The following is a 22,290-nucleotide window of genomic DNA, read 5'->3' on the forward strand; positions in this document are numbered from 1 at the left end:
TGACAGCCGTCAGGGCCCGCCCCTTCTATCACTATACATTATGGGGAGACGCTCTCATGGGCGGTTTGACTACAATTCCCGGCATACACTGCGAACACTCACGCGCGCAGATGTGGGCAGCTCAGGTAGTCGGTCTCCAGAGGCTGCCACCCACGTCACATCGGCGTTGTGACTACGAACTACAGCTTCCAGCGTCCTTTGCGCCTAGCTCGCCTGACCCTCAACCCGACGCCTGCGGTGCGCTCCCGCCTCCTGAGTCCTCGCTCTCTCTGTGTCTGCCGCTCGTCACAGCCGCTTGTGCCCGTATCGAGGGGAGACCGTTGAACGCCAAGATGTCGGGTGACGATGAGCAGCAGGAGCAGACCGTCGCCGAGGACCTGGTGGTCACCAAGTATAAGATGGGGGGCGACATCGCCAACAGTGAGTGTCCGGCTGTCAGCAGGACCCGGTGGGATGTGGCTGGGCTGGATGTGGACAGGGATGGTGGTCGGGCCACCTCGGCCCAGGTTCGGCGGAGAGGTGTCCGGACCCGACCTTTCTCCTCATTAACCCCGTGGCCGCCGTTGTGCTGCCGGACTGTGTGTTAATGGCTGTGGGGGAGGGGATCGCACGTGTCCCGGCTGCCATGTGCCTCCCCGGCACCCATACATCTCCTGGGCACCCACGTGTCTGCCGGGCCTGCAGTGTTACCTCGGTTCCCTCCTGTCCTGATACTTAGTAGCTGGTTGGCGGCACCACGTCATATAGTGACAGTCCAGTGTTTATCCTATTGTCCAGGTTTTGTCACTGAACGATGACCCTGCTTAATACAGTCGCACACAGCACTTAAATAGTGATGTGAATTTCTCTGTATGTTATCTTGGCATCTGCTGAACATGTTGTAGAGTTAAACTGAGTCTGAATTGATAAATTCATTAGGTCCACATTTTTATTTCTAACCTCTCATGTGTACTACTTATATCATGTGTACTACTTATATCAGGCTCCTCAGCAAGTTTAATGTATTAATAATACATAATAAATATGCATAATAAAGCATGGCAAACTAATTAGAAAGGGTGATCTTATTTAAAAATAGGGTTGCTTGGCACATTTCTCCGACTGCCATGCATTGAGGATATTTAGTAGAAGGAAATATCTATAGCAAGCAACATATTATCACGTTGGAAAACACTCTATAGTGAGATAATAGTTTTCTGGAGCCTCATGGGGGCTAAATATTACAAAAAAATATCAGATTGCATAGAGACAAGGGCAACAGTATAATGTGTTCACACAATAGATTACCCTATAGATGGCTGTTTAAGAGATGCAACATACACACTCTGTATGTATAACAATTACTTTGTATCAACTGAGGAGTAATTGCTCAGTCTATGGCTGTAGGCATACCCAACCCCATCCTATAGTTCTATACAAGTAGTAAACCATGCATTGTATCCATAGAATTACCTACACAGTACAAATTGATGATTCTGGAACTTCTATTCAAGTTTTTTTCAGTTCTGGCGTTCCCTATGTCTACAGTATTGCATGAATGTTTTAACCTGCTCACTAATGTATAGCCCATGATTGTTCGCTTACTGACAGATGGCAGTCTTTGAAACAATGGCCCAGGTCTGATTCTTTATAAGGTAATGAAGTTTAGTGGCGTAAACTTTGTATGACTATTTTCAGGCAGTTTATAGCACTAAACCTTATTTTAGCCAGCCACACACCCGTTCCCTCCTCCCTCTTAATTGTACTGCTCCTCCTTTACCAAACTGCCTAACGCCCAGATAATGAAGCTGTGGCTGTTGCTGCTTCTTCTGCCACTTGAGTAATAAGATAATATTACTATTTCAGGACCCTTTGGAGGGGAACAAGCAGAGAGGCAGGTGTTTAGGGGACATAAGACGCAGCAGAGATGTAAAAGTGCAGGAGAGAAGGCAAAACAGTATCATTGATGGCTGTTTTTCCTACTGGAGAAGTGGATGGAGCGTTTGAATTGAACTGAAGGGTATAATACTGTGGGTGATGGTGAAGGAGAGGAAAAGGATGCCTAATCATGAGTATTAAAGCTGTTAACGGCATCACAAAATTAATGTCAAATTTACAATGTAAAATATCATGACAAATCCCTTAACATGGTCATTTACCAGTGTTGTATGTTACCAATAACTTTTTTTTATACCTTTTGTTTATAAAGTTACACATTATACAAAAAGTAATAACAAAAGTAAATAGAGTAGGTGACACTGTATAGAGCTGGCAGGTACTGTGTGACAGTCCGAGCCAATACACAGAAGTATGTATTAAAAAAGAAAAAAAAAACAAGTAGAATACACATACGCTTAGCTGGCCTGAAATGTGCAAGAGTAATACAATACCACTAACTGATGGAAGTAGGAATGGTGGGGGGTGGAGTGCAGTTTAAGTTGTGACAATAATGGCATAACCTATAAAAGTCAGTGTACGCTGGTAGTAAGGCAGATGACAGTGCAGTGTGGGAGTACAATTCCTGGTCCATCTGGGCCACCAATGAGAAGAGAATCCATTACTAGCTTGGTTAAAGGTCCTGGTGTTACTGTTATTGGATGGGGAGAGGGCTAAGTTGTGGAATAGTTTCTCAGCCCTCCTTGTGGAGTAATTACCCACTCTTTCCTACTGTTTTGCAGCAACAAATTAAAATTATTTTTTGTTTAAAAATGGAGCTAATGCTTTCTAATGATGTAGTTAACATTTAACCATTATATTCTAAAATGTTCACACTGCATTTAAGAACATTTTATGTTCAATGCTCATGTGCTAATACACACTATCTTTCAATTGCTGTATGTAGGAAATTCTGGCACACAAATGTGGACCACTTTTCTGTTCTATAAAATCCTAGAATGGCTTTAAAAACAAAATAGGGAATTGGCTTATTAGAGGAAAAAGGAAGTACACCAGAATCCATTTTTTATTTTTATTTTTTTACTTTTTATTAGAAACATCTTTTTTTCAGTAAAAAGAAGACATTACAGCATATCGAGAGGTTAATAAAAAATAGATAACACGAGTTTACATACAGCAAAACGCAGGAACACTCTCATAACTTTTGTATTCCACGAGAATCCATTTTAAACAACATCAAAAGCATGTTCTTCTCTACCTTTAACATACAGATGTGAATGAGCTAGTTAAGTGCAGTTGAGAGTTAGGATATTTGACCACATGTAAAATGTTGTTTGACTCATTAGATATGCTACTGACCTTTCCTCATCTAGTGCTTAGGTGAAAAGTGAATGCATTTGCTAGCACACAGGGAAAACCATGGTGGAGTGGGCAATTGGAATAATACTTTCTGAAACATGATTAACAGTTTGTTTGTATAATAAAAATAATAATGGATATCCTAACTTTTTCTTCAGTTCTGTGCTTTTGTTCATAAAACATGTCTGAATATGTTCTAGTGTAAAACTGAGACCATTAAATTTATGGGTGTGGTGCATTACCTGAGATAATTCAAACCATCAGTGTTCCTTGAAGCTCTCAGCTTTCATGCAGAATGACTGATGTGTTTACAAAGACAACATTTTGTTTTTTGTTTAAAAGCAATTCATCAGCAAAACATTTTTAGGTACTGTTTGCTGCAGTAGATTATGACTCCAATATAGATAAAAGTATTGACGATTCTGCCTTTAAAAGCCAAGTCTTTTATAATTAACCATAACGAATAATGATCTAACATAATAGACTTTTAACTTTTTGTAACTGTTCCACAGATAGCGTTTGTTTTTCACTCTGGCTGATTACCTCTGCTGCAGCAGCAGATAACCATACAGAGAAGGGAACTGAACCCAAAATCAAACCTTTTGCAGCCATAATTTGCAATATTACAATGTCCAGCGGTATAATACTCACACTCGGGTGGGTCTCATAATTTGTATTAAAATAATTGTTTCTGAAATTACCATATGTAGTATGTACTCTACCTATTACATTGAAATTCCTACAAACTATTTAAAGTTATCTGCTGTTCTCAGGTGCTCTATATTGATAGAAGATTGATGCATAAAGCCAGTAGAAGATATTTGTCCAAATTGTATGTTATCTAAAATAACACTGATTTCAGAAATACATTTTTCCACAAATACATTGAGCTCTTTGGTCTGCAGAACATTGTTCCAGTTATTCTTGCTTAACAAAACTACTTTATATTTGTAGTTTTCTCAAACATGTAGTTTTATTAATGCAAATGCATCCTGGCCTATTGCTGACTATTTTATGGAACGTCATTAGTTTGACCATGGTTTTTACAAATTGATGGACATGGGCACATTAACATTGACTATATCCTTTCATTTTACCTGCTTGGAAAAAACGGTATTTTTTCCTCTAAAGAGATAAATATTCTGTACTATCTGACATGACTGCTCTGTAAAAGAATAATTTAGCTAAGAATGGAATCTCCCACACAAATCAAACAAATGTTGCTTAGCCCACCCACTCAAGCACATTGTGGCGCTGCCAAATGAAAGCGTTTCAGGCTGAATAACCTTCTGCTTTTTGTCCGTTTTAGGGGTCCTGCGTGCGCTTGTGGAGGCAGCCGCTCCGGATGCTTCTATTCTTAGCCTGTGCGAAAAGGGAGATGCTTTGATTATGGAGGAAACTGGCAAGATTTTCAAAAAAGAAAAAGAAATAAAAAAAGGTAAGTACCTACTCTTGTAGTTGAAAACAAGCTTTCTGCTACTACATAATCTGTTTTGATCTGCAGCTTATAGCTTACTTTTTGCTTTGTGAAATTCAGTGGACATTTGAACAGAGCCAAAGGGGAAGTATTACCAATGTACATAAACATGGAAAAAAATCATCATTATTAAAGGTTTTTGTTTTTTTAACATAAACCTGTTGTGGTAAAGTCTTTTGAGGAAATCTGTATATTCTACTTAAACCCCGCCTGAAACTCGTGCATTGTCTCTGTGCCGGTGTGTCAAGCTGCTTGTCTTAAGACTCGCTGTTGGAAGTGTCATACACTAGGTTGAATTGCAGTCTTTCCTACCATGTCACCAGCTATTTTCTGCGAACCCTGGGCTGCTGTGGCAAGTGCCAATTATGTAAGGCCCGATGCACCAACCAGCTTTAATAGCCCAATGGCTATACTAAAGATTTGCAGCAATGAGTGCCAAGGATATGACACACAAAATGTGAGGGTCTGGGCAGTGTAATATCCAGGCTTCTAAACAAATTATAATTTGCATGGAGGAGTTTTGATGTGGTAAAATAAAGCAAGTGGGTGACATTAAAACTTTCACAAACATCTCGTGTGGACTTCGGTCAAGGCATGAAGTGATCACCATATAGAAAGTAGGTGGTGTAAAGATCTTGGTATCCATTTATGGAGTAACCTGCTACTGTGTTCTCCCCAGAGAATGCTGCCATCCGCATGGCATTAAAAGCAGCTGAGTGGGGGCAATGTAACACTTTGCAATAATAGCGAAAAATATTGGAGGATATTGCCAACACTTATATTAATTATAAAGACTTTGGGTTATTGCCCACTTGCTGGATGAGCAGGGCACACTTATATTTTTTTTTAGAATTCATTTTTTTATGCCTGACTGCTGAGGCTCTGCCTGGATTGACTGCCAGCACTGGTCACTCTGGTGGTCAGTGGTCTAACACACTCTGCTGACTGCAGTGTTCACATATTGCCCATCATAATAGGAGTCACATGAACTCCAAGAGCCGAGTGGCACCATCATCATCAGGTAAAAACAGCCGGGTGCAGCACCCGGGAAATAGGTCCTGGGGAGAACTCCGCTGCTACATAGCCTGTGCCAATGCACTCTTCCCCCTACTGGGGTGTTTCCCATGACCCTGGTGATTCCTATGACCCTGGAAGTGCCTCATGCTGCATCAGGGCCATCTGTGCCCACCACTGTGTTAAAAGGCTTCTTAAATAAAAACTTTGAAGGGTGTTTGGAGCTATTCAGTTTATAATGCAGTTAAGAATTACCTCTTGGCCTTTAGAAACTGATGAATAAAACTATTAATTAGCTAATTACTCTATGCACATAATTGTAGCTTCCTGATTAACATTTGTGCTCTTTTTATTGTTTGTATTGCAGGAATCGCCTTTCCAACAAGTATATCTGTTAATAACACTGTGTGTCACTTCTCTCCTCTGAAGAGTGACCAAGATTATCTTCTGAAGAATGGTGATCTAGTAAAGATGTAAGTATGGGTTAGAGGAATTGTCTGCTGATGTTTCTGGCTTTCATTTTCTCCATTTACTATCAATCTTCATACAAAGCAGGGAAAAAGCCTACCTTACAAAATACTGCATACCCAGTGTAAGTAACATAACATTTTTAAAGGACCCTTAAACTAAAATAGTTTTGCTTAATTTTACCTAGCACAGGGAATTATCTATATTGGTCATAGTTTCTCCATAGTTTCTCTGTGCAGGCTGGGAGCAAACAAGAGTTGTCTGCTACCTCTTAGCCTGATTTGTCATATTGTCTAAACTTTCTAAACCTGGTCACTCCCAATGATGATGCACTTGCCACTGGGCCACACCCCCCCAAGTGGAATTTACAGAAGAACTCGGGTGGCAATAAAGGCATTATGGGGAATAGAAAATAAACAATGGTAACTATTGAATGGTACAAAGGTGAGAAAAAGATATGTATATATGGCATAAAATTAATTTAGTATGTATATTATCTGAGGAGTGTGCTCTACAGATAGAGAGCACACACCTATTAGGCAACTAAACTACACCGTCTTGTGAGAGTCGATGGCACTCGCTGGCAGTGTTAACGGTGTGACATGCGGTTTAATGAAGCCACTGACAGCTTCCAGACATACCCATGATGCCTTGACAGGCATAGAGCGCCGGTACTCGGAGCGATGGCGGCCGACATCTTGCTTGGCATACAAAGTCCCCCCCCCCCCCCTCTGAGAAAGGGGGGGGGGATCTTGTGGGAGCTGCAGAAACTTCAGTCAGGAGTGACTGAATTTAAAAACGGAGGATATGACATGCGGTGGCCTGTTAAAATATAAAGAAAACAGCCACTGATACTATACTATAGTAGGAGCAGGAAACCGGGGGGGAGGGGGGCAGAGCTAGGAATATAGAGCTCCCCCACCTCTTCTGGCATAATTGGACTCCCCCAGTGCAGGGAACAGCGTCTGCACGGCAAGAGATTGCCCGGGAAGACAGTGGACTCTCCTAAGCCATCACATCGGGGACACTGCTTACTGACTTCTCCAGTATATCTGGCTTAGCTGGAAGGCTAAGTACCAATATTATATACCTTTGTAATTCTATTAAATACAGGGATATATTTTTTATTGAGGTGTTGCAAGTAATTTAAAATTATATTGTATTCTACTTAACCATCTTACATCCTTTTCATATTGCTTGTTACAGCATACGACTTTGACTGTCATACATTAGTTGTATACTTGTATCTATTTGAAGCTATATCTTGTGTGACTGAATTTTCTATCGCTTCAGTGTGTTTCCCCTTTAAAAATATGTCTAATAAGGGGAAAGCACCACTTACAAAATATTTAACTTGTGCAAAGTGTAAAGATAAGTTGCCAATTGGACAAAAGGACCCGGGGGCACTTTGTACTGACTGTGACACAGGGACACACACTACGCAGGCCCAGATTAATGTACTACCACTACTGGAAGAACAGGCATGGGCAGCTTCTCTGGCACAGTTAGTTACTACACTGGTCCAACTGCTTACTAAGCCTACAGCTTTCTGCTGTTCTCCCCGCCACTACTGTAGAAACTGCCATCCCTGTGACAGTAGGGATGCCAGTGACCATCGGGGCATCTGAAGTGGATGGCGGGTCCATCATCCTCTCACTAACCCAGGCTCCTCTTCTGGAGAACCAGCCTGGTGCTCATCCTTGGTCAGAGGCCTAGATAGATTAAATGTTTTTTTTAGAAGCACCAAGACCTATACCTTCTAGAAATAAGAGGCTTCAGTCGGCAAATCCTCTCCTATCCCTCTCTGATTCTGAGAGATCATCAGAGGAGGAAGGTGAGCATATTTTTGACTCCTATTCTGCGCAGGTCACCGACCCGGAAGAATCCCCTAGATATCAGGGCATTGACAATCTGGTCTTGGCAGTCAGACAAGCCCCTGACCTTATGGATTTGGATGAACCCAAATCTTCGGATCAAAGTCTTTTAAAAAATAAAAAAAAAATGAGAAGGCGTGCTATCCATTTTCCACCGTCGGTGGAATTAACAGACATCGCAGAAGCAGCTTGGAAGCAACCAGACCGGAAGTTTACTATTCCAAGGAGATTTCTTACTCTGTACTCTTTACAGGAAGAGAATCTGGCCCACTGGGAACACATCCCAAAGGTTGACACTCTCCGGTAGCTCGCTTAGCTCGTCACACTACGCTGCCAGTGCTGGGAACAGCGGCCCTGCAGGATGCCATGGACCGCAAAGGTTGAGGGTCATTTAAAATCAATCTACGTAGCGGCAGGCACCTCTTTCAGACTCATGTTTTCATCGGCGTGGTTTGTCAGAGCGATGGAAGCATGGGCAGAACAGGTGGCCGAGGAAGTGCAGGATTCAGAATTGCTTCCCCTTGCCCTGCATCTAAAAGAATCGTCTGGATACTTAGGAGGCGGCCCAGAATGCAGCCTCTATTTCATCCTCCATATCAGCAGTGGCAGCTAGAAGGCCCTCGGCTATGGCTGGGGTCCTGGGACGCAGATACAGAATCCCAAAAAATCGCTTGAAACATTACCCTGTTCGGGTGTAGTGTTGTTTGGGCCCGAACTGGACCATATCATTTGCCAGGGCACGATTTGGTTCTTTCTGGCAGCCCTATGGGGGGACTCCTTTGCTAGAGGTCAAACGAGTAGAGGCAGACCGACGGGTAGCAGGGGACACTCATTTATAGAGGTAGGTCCTCCCTATCTACGAGATGCCTGTTCGCAAAAAACGTCATCCTGACTGTCATCCACCCCTTCTTGCGACAGAAAGAGGGGAGGGGGTGATTGAGCCTTTTCAGGGAACAGTGGATTGCGTCCTCCCAAGACCTCTGGATTCACGTGATCATGATGAGAGGGTACATGATAGACCTGCCAGGTCCTGCCCCATTTCGCTTCTTTGCAACATCTTTACCCCGCGATCCAGAAAGGGGACAGGAGATGCGGCTTTGTGTCGCCTCTTCTTTCTGCAGGAGTCATTTCCACGGTACCAGACAACCAGAAAAGACAAGGTTTTTATTCAAACCTGTTTCTGGTCCCAAAGTCGGATGGATCATTCCGACCCATTTTAAATTTAAAAATGTTAGATCTACACCTATAGGTGGACAGATTTCACATGGAGTCCCTCCTATCAGTAATCATTGGACTGGAGGGAGGCAGACACATTTTTAGATTCAATAGATATAAAGGGCGCTTTCCTTCATGTCCCCATTTGGGAGGGACATCTGTCACTTCTCAGATTTACATTTGGATTAGCTCACTACCAATTCCGGCCTTTCCACTGCGCCCAGAGTCTTTACGAAAATCATGTCTGTGATGGCGGCATGTCTTCGTTCCAGAGGGGTCAAAATAATTCCATATTTAGACGACCTCATCAAGGCCCCATCAGCGAATTTGTTACAACAGCATCTGACTCTGACCATCAGGATCCTGGAGGACCACGGATGGTTAATATACCTAAAGAAATCACAATTGATTCCCTGCCAGCGAATGACCTTCCTGGGGCTCATCATGGACACCAGGGAACAGAGTTTCTTCCAGAGGACAAGGCCAGGTCGTTACGAGAAGTAATTACACAGGTCTTGGCCACTCCCAGTCCAACCATTCACTTATGCATGTGTCTCCTAGGGAAGATGGTATCGACCTTTGAGAGAATTCCTTACGGTCGGTCCCGCTGTTTTCAGTGGGACCTCTTAACTAAGTGGTCAGGTTCCCATCTGCAGTTAGAACGCCAGAGTATCCTCTTGTCTTCAAAAGTGAGGTTGTCTCTTCAGTGGTGGTTGGTTCAGGATCACCAGGTGGTAGACAGGTCCTTTGCCCCTTGGTCCTGACTCATAGTGACCACAAACGCGTGGGGGCTGTGGCCCTTCACTTACGGCTTCAAGGCCTTTGGTCGACTCATGAGTCTTCCCTGTCTATTAACATTCTGGGGTGCCCAGACCATTCTTTCGGGGCTTTTTGGTCAGGGTACAATCCAACAATACCACAGCAGTGGCTTATGTCAACAGACAGGGAGGAACCAGAAGTGCAGGAGCAATGGCAGCACATATCTTCGCCTAGGCGGAACAGAATGTTCCCACAATCTCAGCAGTGTTCATCCCAGATTATTGAAGCCACCATGCAGTAATGCCGGGGGGAGTGGTCACTCTATCCAGAGGTCTTCCAGTCGCTGATCCTGAGATGGGGTCTCCTGGACCTGGATCTCGTGTCGTCAAGGCACAACAGGAAGGTCCCAAGATTCTGCGCAAGGGCAGGGACCCTCTTTCGGTAGCCGTCGATGTCATGACAATGCCATGGAACTTTCGGTTGGGGTACCTGTTCCTCCCCCACCCCCCTATAACCATCATTCACCCCGTTCTCAGAAAAGTAAGGCAACGGGACTCCCAGTGATACTGGTGGCACCCGCCTGGCCGCGGAGAGTATGGTATGCAGACATTTTATTGATGGAAGTAGGTCAAAGAGTACGTTTACCACTGCGAGACGACCTCCTTCTCCAGGGACCTTTCCAAACTCTCTGTGGATATCCGTACATTTGTCGTTGTTCCTCAATCCTGCTGTCTGGGTGTCTACCTTCACTCCCCACATTCAATCCTTCTCCCGAGACTTGTTTTCACCTTCAAAACATTACTGTGTTTAGACCCTGCCTCACCATCTCCAGGACTGCTCCAGTGCTGCTCTACATGTATGGAACACACTCCAGTCCAATCAGCCACCCTATGCCCATATTCTCGCTCCTCTTGTCTCTCACTCCTCCCCCATTTACATTGTAAGCTCTTATAGGCAGTGCCCTCCTTCGGTCTGTCGTCTTGTTTGTTTCCACTTCCTTGTTTCTTGTCTCCTGAATGTTCTTTACAACACTTGTTATATAACCTGCCTAGTTTGTCTTATGCAATTTGAATGTCCAGTCTGTTCTCTTAAGTCTTATATGCACTTTTTCTCCACTGTACGGTACTATGGACTTTTGCATCACTAATATAACTGATTTTGCATTGCAGTGACCTTGGAGTCCATGTAGATGGTTTCATTGCTAATGTTGCACACAGCTTTGTTGTTGGTGCATCAAAGGTAAGTGTTTGATGTAGTAGTGATAAATTACATAACATTTAAATGGAAAGTATAGTCAGCAAATATTTTATGTTGCCATCTTAAAGCAGACATGTCACATACACAAATCTACATAAAAAAAATCTAACATTTCTCTTTCCTGCCATTGGGGGACACTGCGAGACAATGGGTGTGGAGTTTAGGCACTTATCAACTTCTTTGTTCTCTACTCCCCTCCTCTACTATGCCCCTCCTCTGCTGTGGGCAACTCAGTTTTTTTTAAGTGCATAATAAGTGTCCAGCTTTTTAGGACTGGGCTGCTTGCTTCTGAAATCTCATATGAGGGTCAAACTGTGACCTTTACAAATAGTTCCGCTTTAACGCTTGGGTATTATTGCCGGAAGTATCACAGAAGGAGGGGCACAGTTTTGTAGCTTATTTTTGTCATGTATGAGGTGTGCTAATTATTGCACGTTGCAACAAGGCTTTAATTCAGACTGCGCTATTGATAGGTTCCCCCTCCCCCCAAACTACTACATTTAAATCTTAAAAACATTGAGCCAAAATATTTTCTTTTAATTGCTTTAGGATTCTCCAGTGACTGGTCGTAAAGCAGATGTTATCAAGGCTGCGCACCTTTGTGCAGAGGCTGCTCTCCGTTTGGTGAAGCCAGGAAACCAGGTGAGGGCAGTGTTGCCTCTAAGCATGGGGTAGAGTATGGCGCATGCTACACTTGTTCTCCATTTAGGAAATCATTTTCATATGCATTTCATAGCATTAAGTGGATAGATAAGCCAAATAATAGTATATGTTGTGATGTCACCATGTAATTTACCACACCAATTTATATCCTCCTGGTTTACCAGATTGTATGAGCGGAAGGCTTACTTCACATTGAACTGATATCAAGCTCTAGGATCTCTTACTGTTTAAACCATTTAAAAGCAGCGGTCTTGTTTCACTGTCCATATCTAGCTTTAGAGTTCTAAATTCAGGAGTCCAGGATGTGCCAAATTTTAGTGTTATATTGTATAGATTTTTTTTCAGTGGCTGTTTTATGTCCATAGTCTGCAGAATTTGAAATGTAAACCTACTTTGTATTATACATAGAAGCTGTGAGCTGTCATGGTGACACTGTCATTACCATTAGCAACAGAACAGAGTATGGTGGATGTTGTAATTCAGGAAAAAAATGTTTTTCAGTTTTGGATATATTAATGTAACGCTACACTATATAGAGACTGCAACCTACTCAGATGCTGTCTGTTACATCATGCAAGCTGCATCTGGCTTCTCCTCACTACTGTATAGATTGGCAGCAGTTTCCTAGACACATTGCTTAGGTATTACTGATATTTCTGTACCTGTCTGTGCAAATGCAGGATATTCATTCTGGTGTGACTAAAATAAAAGTAGTCAGGAATATTTTTGATGCAATGGGGCTGTTTCTCAATTTGCATCAATCTTATCTTTGTCCTAGGAGCTTTGGTTGTCCCCTTCAGCACTACCTAATGTGGTGTCTGGTCAACTATGCTAGGGTTGTATTCCCTGTAGCTATATTATCAAGTAAGAGGTGGTTAAGATAGATGCCAGCCACAGGGTGGGTAGCTGTATTCCAGACCCTTAGGGTTTAGAGCTTTGAGGTCTCCTCAGAAGGTGCATCTGCCAATAACATGCAAGCTTTCAGTTCCTATACAGATGGGCCTCCATTCTGAACGATTATTCCTAAAAGCATTGTCTGAATGCAAAATGAACAGTTAAAGCTGATATTCTCAGAGAGAACATGAATGTCTTTGTTCTGCTGGAGTCTTCCATACGTCAGTGTTTTGGCCTTATAATTCAACCATAAGGTGCCTAAATGTTGCACTTGTTTGCAGGACTTGGATGCTTGTCTATTATATGCCCTGGTAGGTCAGTGAGATTTCCTTTACGGCGAGGACATCTCTTGCCCTTTGAAGGATTTCACTTAAAGCCAGACTGAGATCTAACTCCAGATTGGCTATGTCACACATGATCCAGTGATCTATTAGCTATTGGATCAGTCTGTTGTTGCCTTTCTGTTTGCTCATAAAGTCAGGCCACTGTGGTTCTGATGGAAGTATTGGACCCTGGTAGAACAGTTAACTGGATGGCTCTTGGAACCATAAACCTGCAGTAAATTTTTGTTCTCTGGTGTATTTGTTCATAGCATGTTACATGTGCAGAATCTAATGTCTTCTAAAATATATCACAAGTTCAGCCCCCACCAACCCATCTCCCTTTCCTCAAGGTGTCCAAACTCTTCACCTTGCAGGTGATGCAAATGTTGAGCACTTAAAGTAGATTCCAGAAGTCTTGAAAATGAGGGACCATGCCAAAACAATATGCATTTTTATTTTTGTTTTCGTGTTACATGTTTTGTCTGCTTAATAGACTGCTAGTATATTTGAGCAATGCTTTTGTTGGACTTCTTAATTCATTGCCCTTTCTAAAATGTTACTTTCCCCTCTTATACTCTTTTTGCTCCTCGAAGATGGTTTGCTCAAGTTGAGGTTTTGGCTTAAAAGTACTTTTATGATTTCTTAGTCAACCGTCTACTCGCTTCGCTTACTCTATAGCCTTGGTGTTCCCACTAGTGAGACTGTAGATTCCAGATAGCTGATGGACAGAAAAAAAGCCCTCATTTTTAGTACCTTACAGAGAAATCTTTCTCTCCACAGCCAGTAAGAACACAGAATATCCTGTTTTGTTCTTTATTACTTAAAAGTGCAAAGCTCTAAAAATTAGGTGTTCTCTTTAAATCTATTACTTTGGTTACCATTAAGATTTCGTATACAGTTGTTACATTTTTCCTTAGGGTTTTACTGGTTCAAGCTGCTACTAATGGAAATAGTGTCTTGCAATTACCATGGTAACCACACTCTCGTGACATACTATAGCGAGCACAACTAAATCCCATATTCTTTTGCGAACACGTGACCACACGGAGCTTGGTGACTTCCATTGCAAATAGAACACCTTGTTGTAGGGAAACCTTCTGTAATCATCAGTAATAATGACTGTTGGCTTTGTATTTAAAAAGGTACAAAACTTGCTGTTAAAACAAATCCTCTGTGGTATTGCACCTTTTAACCTTTTCTATGGTGTACCTATTTCCTTCCTTTTCAAAATCATTGAGGCCCTTTTTTGTTCTTGCTATATGTAATCTGGCTTTTCTATGCTTTAATGGGTGATTACAATAAGGGATAAAAGACCAACACTAGTGGCTAAAGTTGTTGTCATGTCTTTGTTTTTGTGGAATATATTGATGCAATGTGTTTTCACTTTCAGAACACACAGGTGACTGAAGCATGGAGCAAGATTTCTCCATCATTTAACTGTGTACCAATTGAAGGCAAGTACCATTTATTATAGATTGCCAAATGAATTCAGAGAACAGAACTAGGAAACTGTTTTGTAGGTTCCAGCAGCAATTCTAAATATAAAAAACTTCTATTGATTTCCAATTACTACATTCAAGGGCTACCATATGTAAAATTGAAAAAAAAAAAAGGCATTTTTATAATTACAAATTATAGATGTAAAAAGTTTTCAGCGATGTGCTACATTACATTTTTATAAGACTTCATTCTTAGGGACCATTTAAATTGATGATTACTTCTGTATAATATAAACTTCTATGTTTGTTGCATTGAATGAGAAATGTTAGGAATTTCAAGAATGTGATCAAGTCAATTATCGGTTTTATTTCCCAGGCATATTTTCACTGTCACGTAGTTCTCTGAAGACAATTAGGCATGACCTGTGATGGAGACTTGCCTTTGACATTGGGGGGTTTGCAGTGTATAGTATTCTGCTGATATCAATAACTTGCTGTCACTGACCACTTCTGCTGGAAACACTTGCAGTCTGTAAGTGGCTGATTTGGCCATCTGTGCACTGCCTTGGTGACACAGTTGTAGGAGTATATTACTGCCAGCACCTGGAACCACTTGCTTCCAGGTATTGTGTAGAGCTGCTGCAGCACTTCTGTTTTGGTTCCTCTGGCTAATTCCTACTTTTGATCAGGTCTGCTGGGTAGAGGGTGGTATGCAGTGATGAGCACAGGACAGCTGGGATATGGATTACAGTATTAGCTTTAATCTGTTGATCACGGGAACACAGCGGGATCTTAGCAGGGTGTTTATTGCGTCAGTAGCTCTTACAAGAGCTGTTGCACACCACTGAAAGTTAATGATACACACTTTACATGGTATTCAAGCCCTTTTATAGGATTTCAAAGAACCAGCTGGCAGGAGCGGTAAACCAGACCAAACTGATTACTTTATCACGTGGGTTCAACCTGAAACATGCTTTTACTTCACATTTTACTCTGACGTGTGAATGTTCTTCACCTGTGTCCATTCGCTGCAGGAAGGGGAGGGAGGAGGGGGAGGGGGGTGCGGCTCAGGCTTGGGTTACTAAATCCGGATTGGAGGGTTTAATCTTTAAATCTTCCACTCAAACCAACTTCTGCCCCAGGGTCTAGAGCAACCTACAAGCATATTTTGGCACCAAGAGTCTAGCTGACAGATCCCACAACGCCAGATTCTGGCTGCTCCTAATAGATTGTTTTTTTTATTAAGCTGTAGAGCACTTGTTTACCTTCTGGAACACCTGCGTTTCGGATTCAGTTGAATCCTTCCAACCTCTCTGTGACCCTGAGTTTAAGGACTGCAACATCAGAGTGGCGGCCAACTACTGTATGGCCTCCCAAGGGCCTTGGCCGCTGCACCCACCCCCAACACCACTGGTCCTGCTAATTTATTTTTCTTGTGGATTAATTTTAAAAAAAAAAAAATCAGCAAAACGTTATAAAACCATACATCAAGAAAAATATAAAAGTTCATGCCAACAATATTCTGCATAACTGAGAGAGCATCTATTTTCTTTTGTTGCAATAAAGGAATTATAAAACAAACTGTTATAATTCAATAAGAGTAAAGCGTTATCTCTTTTACCAGGGATGCTTTCTCATCAGTTGAAGCAGCATGTCATTGATGGAGAGAAGACCATCATTCAAAACCCAACTGACCAGCAAAAGTATGTTTCTCTTCCAGCTTTGTTTAGTGTGCTTAAAACTGAAGCACTTTGCTAAAATAATCTTGAAGTTAGTATAAAAATCTTGTCCATAAGGATGAGTGCTACACCCCCCCCCTCCCTTCTACAACTTGGATATTTAAATGAAATAACCAAAAACACCAGTACCACTTTTAATCTAGTATTATGTTGTAATTATTTTTATACTGTATATTATATGTACTGATAGCCTAACATGAATGCAGCGTTTAAACTATTGGAATAAAAAGTGAAGGAGAAGTCTCTCTCCCAGTCACCGTTCTCAAGTACACTTTGGAACAGGAGTGATTGGCGAGCCTGTAGATATGATATGGCATTGTTTTCAGTTTCTTATACATCACTTCTGTTGAACAACGTGCTTATCCAGTATATGTTATTACAGAAAGGACCATGAAAAGGCAGAGTTTGAGGTTCATGAAGTTTATGCTGTCGATGTTCTAATTAGCACAGGAGAAGGAAAGGTAAGATTTGTAGAATACTCAACTTATGAATTCTCTGTGTATTGTCACATCACCTACAGGGAGATATGTAATTTGACTTATTTAAATTAGGCAAAGGATGCTGGACAGAGGACAACCATTTACAAAAGGGACCCCACAAAGCAGTATGGTCTGAAAATGAAAACCTCCCGTGCCTTTTTCAGTGAAGTTGAGAGACGTTTTGGTGCCATGCCATTCACTCTCAGGTATAGTGCACTGCGTCCTCCCAAATACTGACAACATTGAGGGGCTACTGGATAAACCAAAGATATAATTTTCTTGTCTTTGTCACAGATTTTAAATCTTTATTATATCTAGTTTCTTAATTAAGAAAATGAAGAATCTCCATATTTTTCTTTGTACCGATAAGCATGCATTTAGAACATACATGCCGTTTCCCCATTAAACTGTGTAGTCACGCTAATCAGTAAGTGAGGAAGGGACTGAGATACTTGACTTAGGCTTATTCACTATCCTCATGCTTTAATGTCTGACTTTCTAGAAAGATAGAAGAATCCATACTAGTCAGAAGAGCCACGTGAAACTTTGGTGATGGCTGCAATGGTTTCCAAGTGTCCAAAATGCCATTGTTTTTCCTAATCTCTGCTAAAAGATGTGGAATTAAAATAAAAATTGTCCCTTGTGTTCAGTGAGATGGATTCCCTGTGCACTTTGTAAATGTCATTCTAAGAACAATGAATGTGGGAGTGGAGATTACTTTAAGTGTTGTTTTTTTACTTTATTTTTCCAGGGCATTTGAAGATGAAAAAAAGGCGCGAATGGGTGTGGTGGAGTGCGCCAAGCACGAGCTGCTCCAGCCTTTCAATGTACTATATGAAAAGGAAGGTGAGAGCCATTTTTTAAACTGTTCTTCATGCATCCACTTGACGCCTTCAGTTCTTTTATCATCTGCTCTTTTCTTTTTGAGAAAACAAAGATCAGTTTTGCTTTATGACTGCAAAGCTCTTTCAAAATAAACCGTTGTAAAAAATATTTGCTGCAGTACCAGCTACTGTAACATTTTACTATGTTTCTACTGGAGGTTTCTAAGTTTAGTACAAAGATTGTCTGCATAGGCTCACCGTATACACTTCATTTTAATGATCTAAACAGGTTAGTATAGCAGTAATAGCATATCATTTTGTTTTCAGGTGACCTGTGCATTAAAGAAACTGCATTTTGTAATTTCTTGTCATCTTCTCAGGAGAATATGTTGCACAATTCAAGTTCACGGTTCTCTTGATGCCTAATGGACCCATGAGAATAACAAGTGGCCCCTTTGAATCAGAGATGTACAAATCTGAATTTGAGGTTCAGGATACAGAGTTGAAGGTGGGTAGAGTTTTCTGGTGATTGCATGAAATTTTGCCTGCTTGTAACAGAATTAAGGTTGTTAAAATGTGTGGACAAGTCTCCTTTTATTATTTTGCAGCTCATCCCCCTTGCACACTTAGTAGACCCACAGAAGTGTCCTATATTTCTGGAGAAACTTGACAATGACTGTAATGGTTATTTCTCCAGGCATGATACCCTGGAGATTTTTAAATGAATGCACCTCTGAGTAAAGTTGATTGTTTATGGGACTGGCCATAGCAATTCGTTAACCAGCTTGTCTTTCATTGCCGTGTGAAATAAGATTTTTATACTCTGTCAAAGCAGAGTTTATCTGGAACTGCTGTGGTCCTTGAAATAGGGCCACCGTGTTTTTCAGAGTTTGAAGCCAAGGGGGTTGTCCTATTTAATGAGGTTCTCATAGCTTATATTTGAACTGTGCAAACTCTTCCTTTTTGGACTTTCCATACCTTTTTAACAGGGGAAGAGAACACTAGTAATGTGAAGGTGGAGTCACATGCTTATTATTTTCAGCTAGCAAAATTACTGTAGAAGTCTGACTTAAACTTCTTGTTTAATAGAATGTTTTAGCAATAGATTTCTTTTATGCAGTAATTTTTGCATAAATGTACGAAGCATTTGCTTTCTTGTAACTGAAATCTTTTCTTTCAGGCACTTCTGCAAAGTTCAGCTAGTCGGAAGACTCAGAAAAAGAAAAAAAAGAAGGTAACTATTCATTCATTTTATACTGTGCCAACCTTGTCTTTCAGCATGCATGTAGACAGCTGGTTTTACTGTGCTAACACGGCCCTATATAGGCTTTGTTACCTATATACTTTATAAAACAGGTGACCAAATAAAGATGGACATTTTAGGAACAAAAACCACTTATTCATGGTGGTCTACATGTTTAAACACGCATGAAACCATATTTTATTTTCTAACTAAACTATAAAGAAATGGTGGACTTTATTGCTGTTGCATGAATTCACCTAGGTTCTTCCAAGTGCTGCCGTAGATAACTTCTTTGAACATACTAGAGAGCCTTTTTGTTTTCATCTCCTCCCAAAAGTGCTCCTGTCTGTCTTAATCCTATGTGATAATTCTATTATAATGCACCCGCAAGGGGCAGGATATTACGTCATTTGGATGTTGCCGTGATAGATCATGCAAAGGAGAAACCGATACGGTCCCGTTCTCCCTAGACAATGCACTGTACTAGATACAGTGAAACCATTTAAGTATTAATGCTTTTTTGTTTTGCTTTTTTTTTTTTAGCAAAATATCCTTTAACTCCCTTTTGTGTTTGGCCAGTTGAAAAGCTAGTACCGGAGAGGGATGCTTATAGAGTTTTGGCAATCCGTAGTGAAAAGTGAACTCCATGTTTTCCCTGTGACATTAGAGAAAGTTTGGATTGTATAGCTGAAAAGTACACTTCCCCTTTTTAACAAATATAAGCTATACCTATACCTCAGCTATGTATACACACATTATTTGTTTTGGAAAGAGGACCTGATTTATTCATTATGAGTTAAATGTGTAATTGTGACTTCCCTTATATTACAATGTTGTACATTTCAGGCTTCAAAGAACGCTGAACAGGCTACGGCTGAAGATAATGAAGGCACAGAGTGAGGGAAGCTCCCTGGAGGTGTTTGACTTCGACCTGCCAGTTTATTTTTTAGTATCTGTGTTACTTTTGCCTCTCTCCCCTCTCCCACCAAAAATGAATTGAAACAAGTAAGAGCCTCTGTTAAATGATTTCAGAGTGCTAGAGGATCCAGGCCTAACCCCCACCCTCTTTGGATACAAACATATGGACATTGAGGGAAGAGCCTTTTTGGATTTCACATCAGACTACTTAACCAAAAAATTAAATATTATAAAGACAAAAAAATAAAATCCGGCATAAAACCAGTCTTAAGCCCCTCTTTCTAAATGAATGTTAACGTTTTTGTAAGATTGGGACAAGTGACCCTTTAAGTTTATACAAATGCTGCCACTAAGTCTGCAAAATATCACTGCTCTCCTAGAAATCTGTTACAGACTGCCATCCTCCTACTTCTCCCTTCTATATCTCATGCCATTTCTGGACACTTTCCTCTGGAGACATGAAACTGGGATCACCAATGTGTAGGCTAATAGATTATGGGAACTTTGGAAATATTTTTGTATTCTTATTGAAGAGCTATGTCATGTCCTGTCCTGTTTTTGTTTCCTCTTGAGCAACCAGTGGTTTATTACAGATAACATTTTGTATCTGTAAGAAGTTCTCTACATTGGTTTCCAGTATGTTCCATCTGATGCCCATGTTTCAGCACCTGTTTGTATTTGATTGCTGCCTCAGCATCCAGAGCAAACGTTTTCCACCTTCACTGATTTCCTCTTGTGCACTGTACTTACCCTACTCATTAGAATATCTGTTTATTCCTGTACCTGTGAAGTCGTCATACTGATCACGATAGCAGGTTACCAGCTGCACCACATTTTTCTTTTTCTGATTAGATACTCTGCAGTACTTACTGGGTCTCAACAACATTCAGTGATTTGTACTATGAAGTCTTTTTCTTTTCCTGCTCTTTAATTTACTTTGCACTATCTCAAATGGTAATTCCTCACTTTATTATATATAAATAAGTGCAGCATATTCTAAATGAGTTGTCATTCAAGAGCAGGGCCGGATTGCATACCAGTGTAACAAGAGCACCTATTTTAAAAATACATACTGGGAAATCCTGTGCCAAAGAAACTCCCCAATTCTGACCCAGATCTGTTCTGTCATGTAGATAAGACATTACATGGAACCGACTATTTTTAACACTTTTGCTGAAGGGAATACAAAACTGAGTAGCTAACTTTTTTTCAGGTGTTTTCTCTGATCTGTGTATTGATGGGCAGTTATATCGGCAACCAATTTTTCATAGCAATGTGGTGATTACTTGTATAATTGTCATAGCTATAAACCTCCCAGACAACTTTAATCTGTTAATTTGTAGCCATGAAGACAGACTCCTTTTGTATTTCCAGTGGTTGCTCCTATGATCTGCACAAAGTTTACCTGTCACCTTCACTTAGTGGAAGTAATCATTTGTTGTCTTAACAAATACTCGGAGCATGCAACTTATCCATTCACTAGGCGCATCACTAGTTCCTAGCAGAAGAATATAGGCTGCACCAATATTTGGTTCAGCCCCTAAAACGGCTGCCTTCACTGTGTGTAGGTGATGGGTACACAATAAGAGGTTGATACAGGAATTAGTTAATTGGGAGAACCAACATGCTTCCAAAATCCAGAAGACATAACCAGGAAAAAGTGGTGGGGTTTCATACATGTTCTGTTGCAGAAACATGTCTAGGAAATTTCCTGCCGCTGGTATAATTTATGATGCTACAGTAAATGTACCTTATATTTGTGGCTCCCTCAGATATTTGTGGTTTGTTCCTGTAACTGGTGAACCATTTGTAGCATTTTGGTACATTGTTGCTACAAATTGTGCAGCAGGATGGTAATGGCATCTCCCCTTCATTTCAGTTTGTTAATATTGGATCACACATCCATCCAGCCCCTCACACAGGGGAAAATATATATTTTTATATCATGTAATAAAAAGTAGCTTTTAAGTATGAAATGTACATTGCTGAGGACATGTAAGGTATAGGAGATTGCCACTACTCCCAGAAATGTGTTGGCTTCTTCACACTTCTCTTCTGCCTGGGCAGACGTGTGTGTCACGGAGGCTTCAATGTAATTTTACATCTTATGAATTGTATGTTTGTTTAAAAAGCACTGCTGGCTGAAATGGGCCCACCTCGAGATTCATATACAGCTGGATATTTTAAGGTTGTTATACACATTCAACATGTTTGCGACAAGAAGGGACAAACCTTTTCTTTTTATGAGAAAGGGATATCGGGTGGTCCACTTGTATGGTAAACCTGTTAGCTTATGGAAGACGTGGTGCAATTGCCCTTTGGGGCAATTACAGTCCAAGATGGGTTAAATCACTGTGACTGCAAGAAGGAAGTAATACATTTTCTACTCCCTTTTACTATTGGATATGTATTTCTTGGAATAAAAATGCCTGCAAGTTGTGTTACAAAGTTCCCTTGCAATCTGTATATT

General features: G+C 41.0%; 1 protein-coding gene across 1 annotated transcript in view; it reads left to right on the top strand.

Annotated features, from left to right (window-relative positions):
- The first annotated feature begins 145 nt into the window (after positions 1-145).
- The window catches only part of PA2G4 (proliferation-associated 2G4), a 22,178-nt gene continuing 33 nt past the window's right edge, over positions 146-22,290 (top strand). Inside the window, exons 1-13 of the mRNA XM_075199567.1 lie at positions 146-420; positions 4,544-4,672; positions 6,093-6,198; positions 11,211-11,280; positions 11,848-11,940; positions 14,569-14,632; positions 16,242-16,320; positions 16,739-16,817; positions 16,908-17,041; positions 17,587-17,681; positions 18,040-18,167; positions 18,840-18,893; positions 19,749-22,290. The exon at positions 19,749-22,290 is cut by the window's right edge and continues 33 nt beyond it. Of these exons, the coding sequence (XP_075055668.1) occupies positions 333-420; positions 4,544-4,672; positions 6,093-6,198; positions 11,211-11,280; positions 11,848-11,940; positions 14,569-14,632; positions 16,242-16,320; positions 16,739-16,817; positions 16,908-17,041; positions 17,587-17,681; positions 18,040-18,167; positions 18,840-18,893; positions 19,749-19,802 (1,173 nt within the window). The 5' untranslated portion in view covers positions 146-332 and the 3' untranslated portion in view covers positions 19,803-22,290. The remainder of the gene's footprint in view (positions 421-4,543; positions 4,673-6,092; positions 6,199-11,210; positions 11,281-11,847; positions 11,941-14,568; positions 14,633-16,241; positions 16,321-16,738; positions 16,818-16,907; positions 17,042-17,586; positions 17,682-18,039; positions 18,168-18,839; positions 18,894-19,748) is intronic.

Source organism: Mixophyes fleayi, chromosome 2, assembly GCF_038048845.1.
Source record: "Mixophyes fleayi isolate aMixFle1 chromosome 2, aMixFle1.hap1, whole genome shotgun sequence".
NCBI lineage: Eukaryota > Metazoa > Chordata > Amphibia > Anura > Limnodynastidae > Mixophyes > Mixophyes fleayi.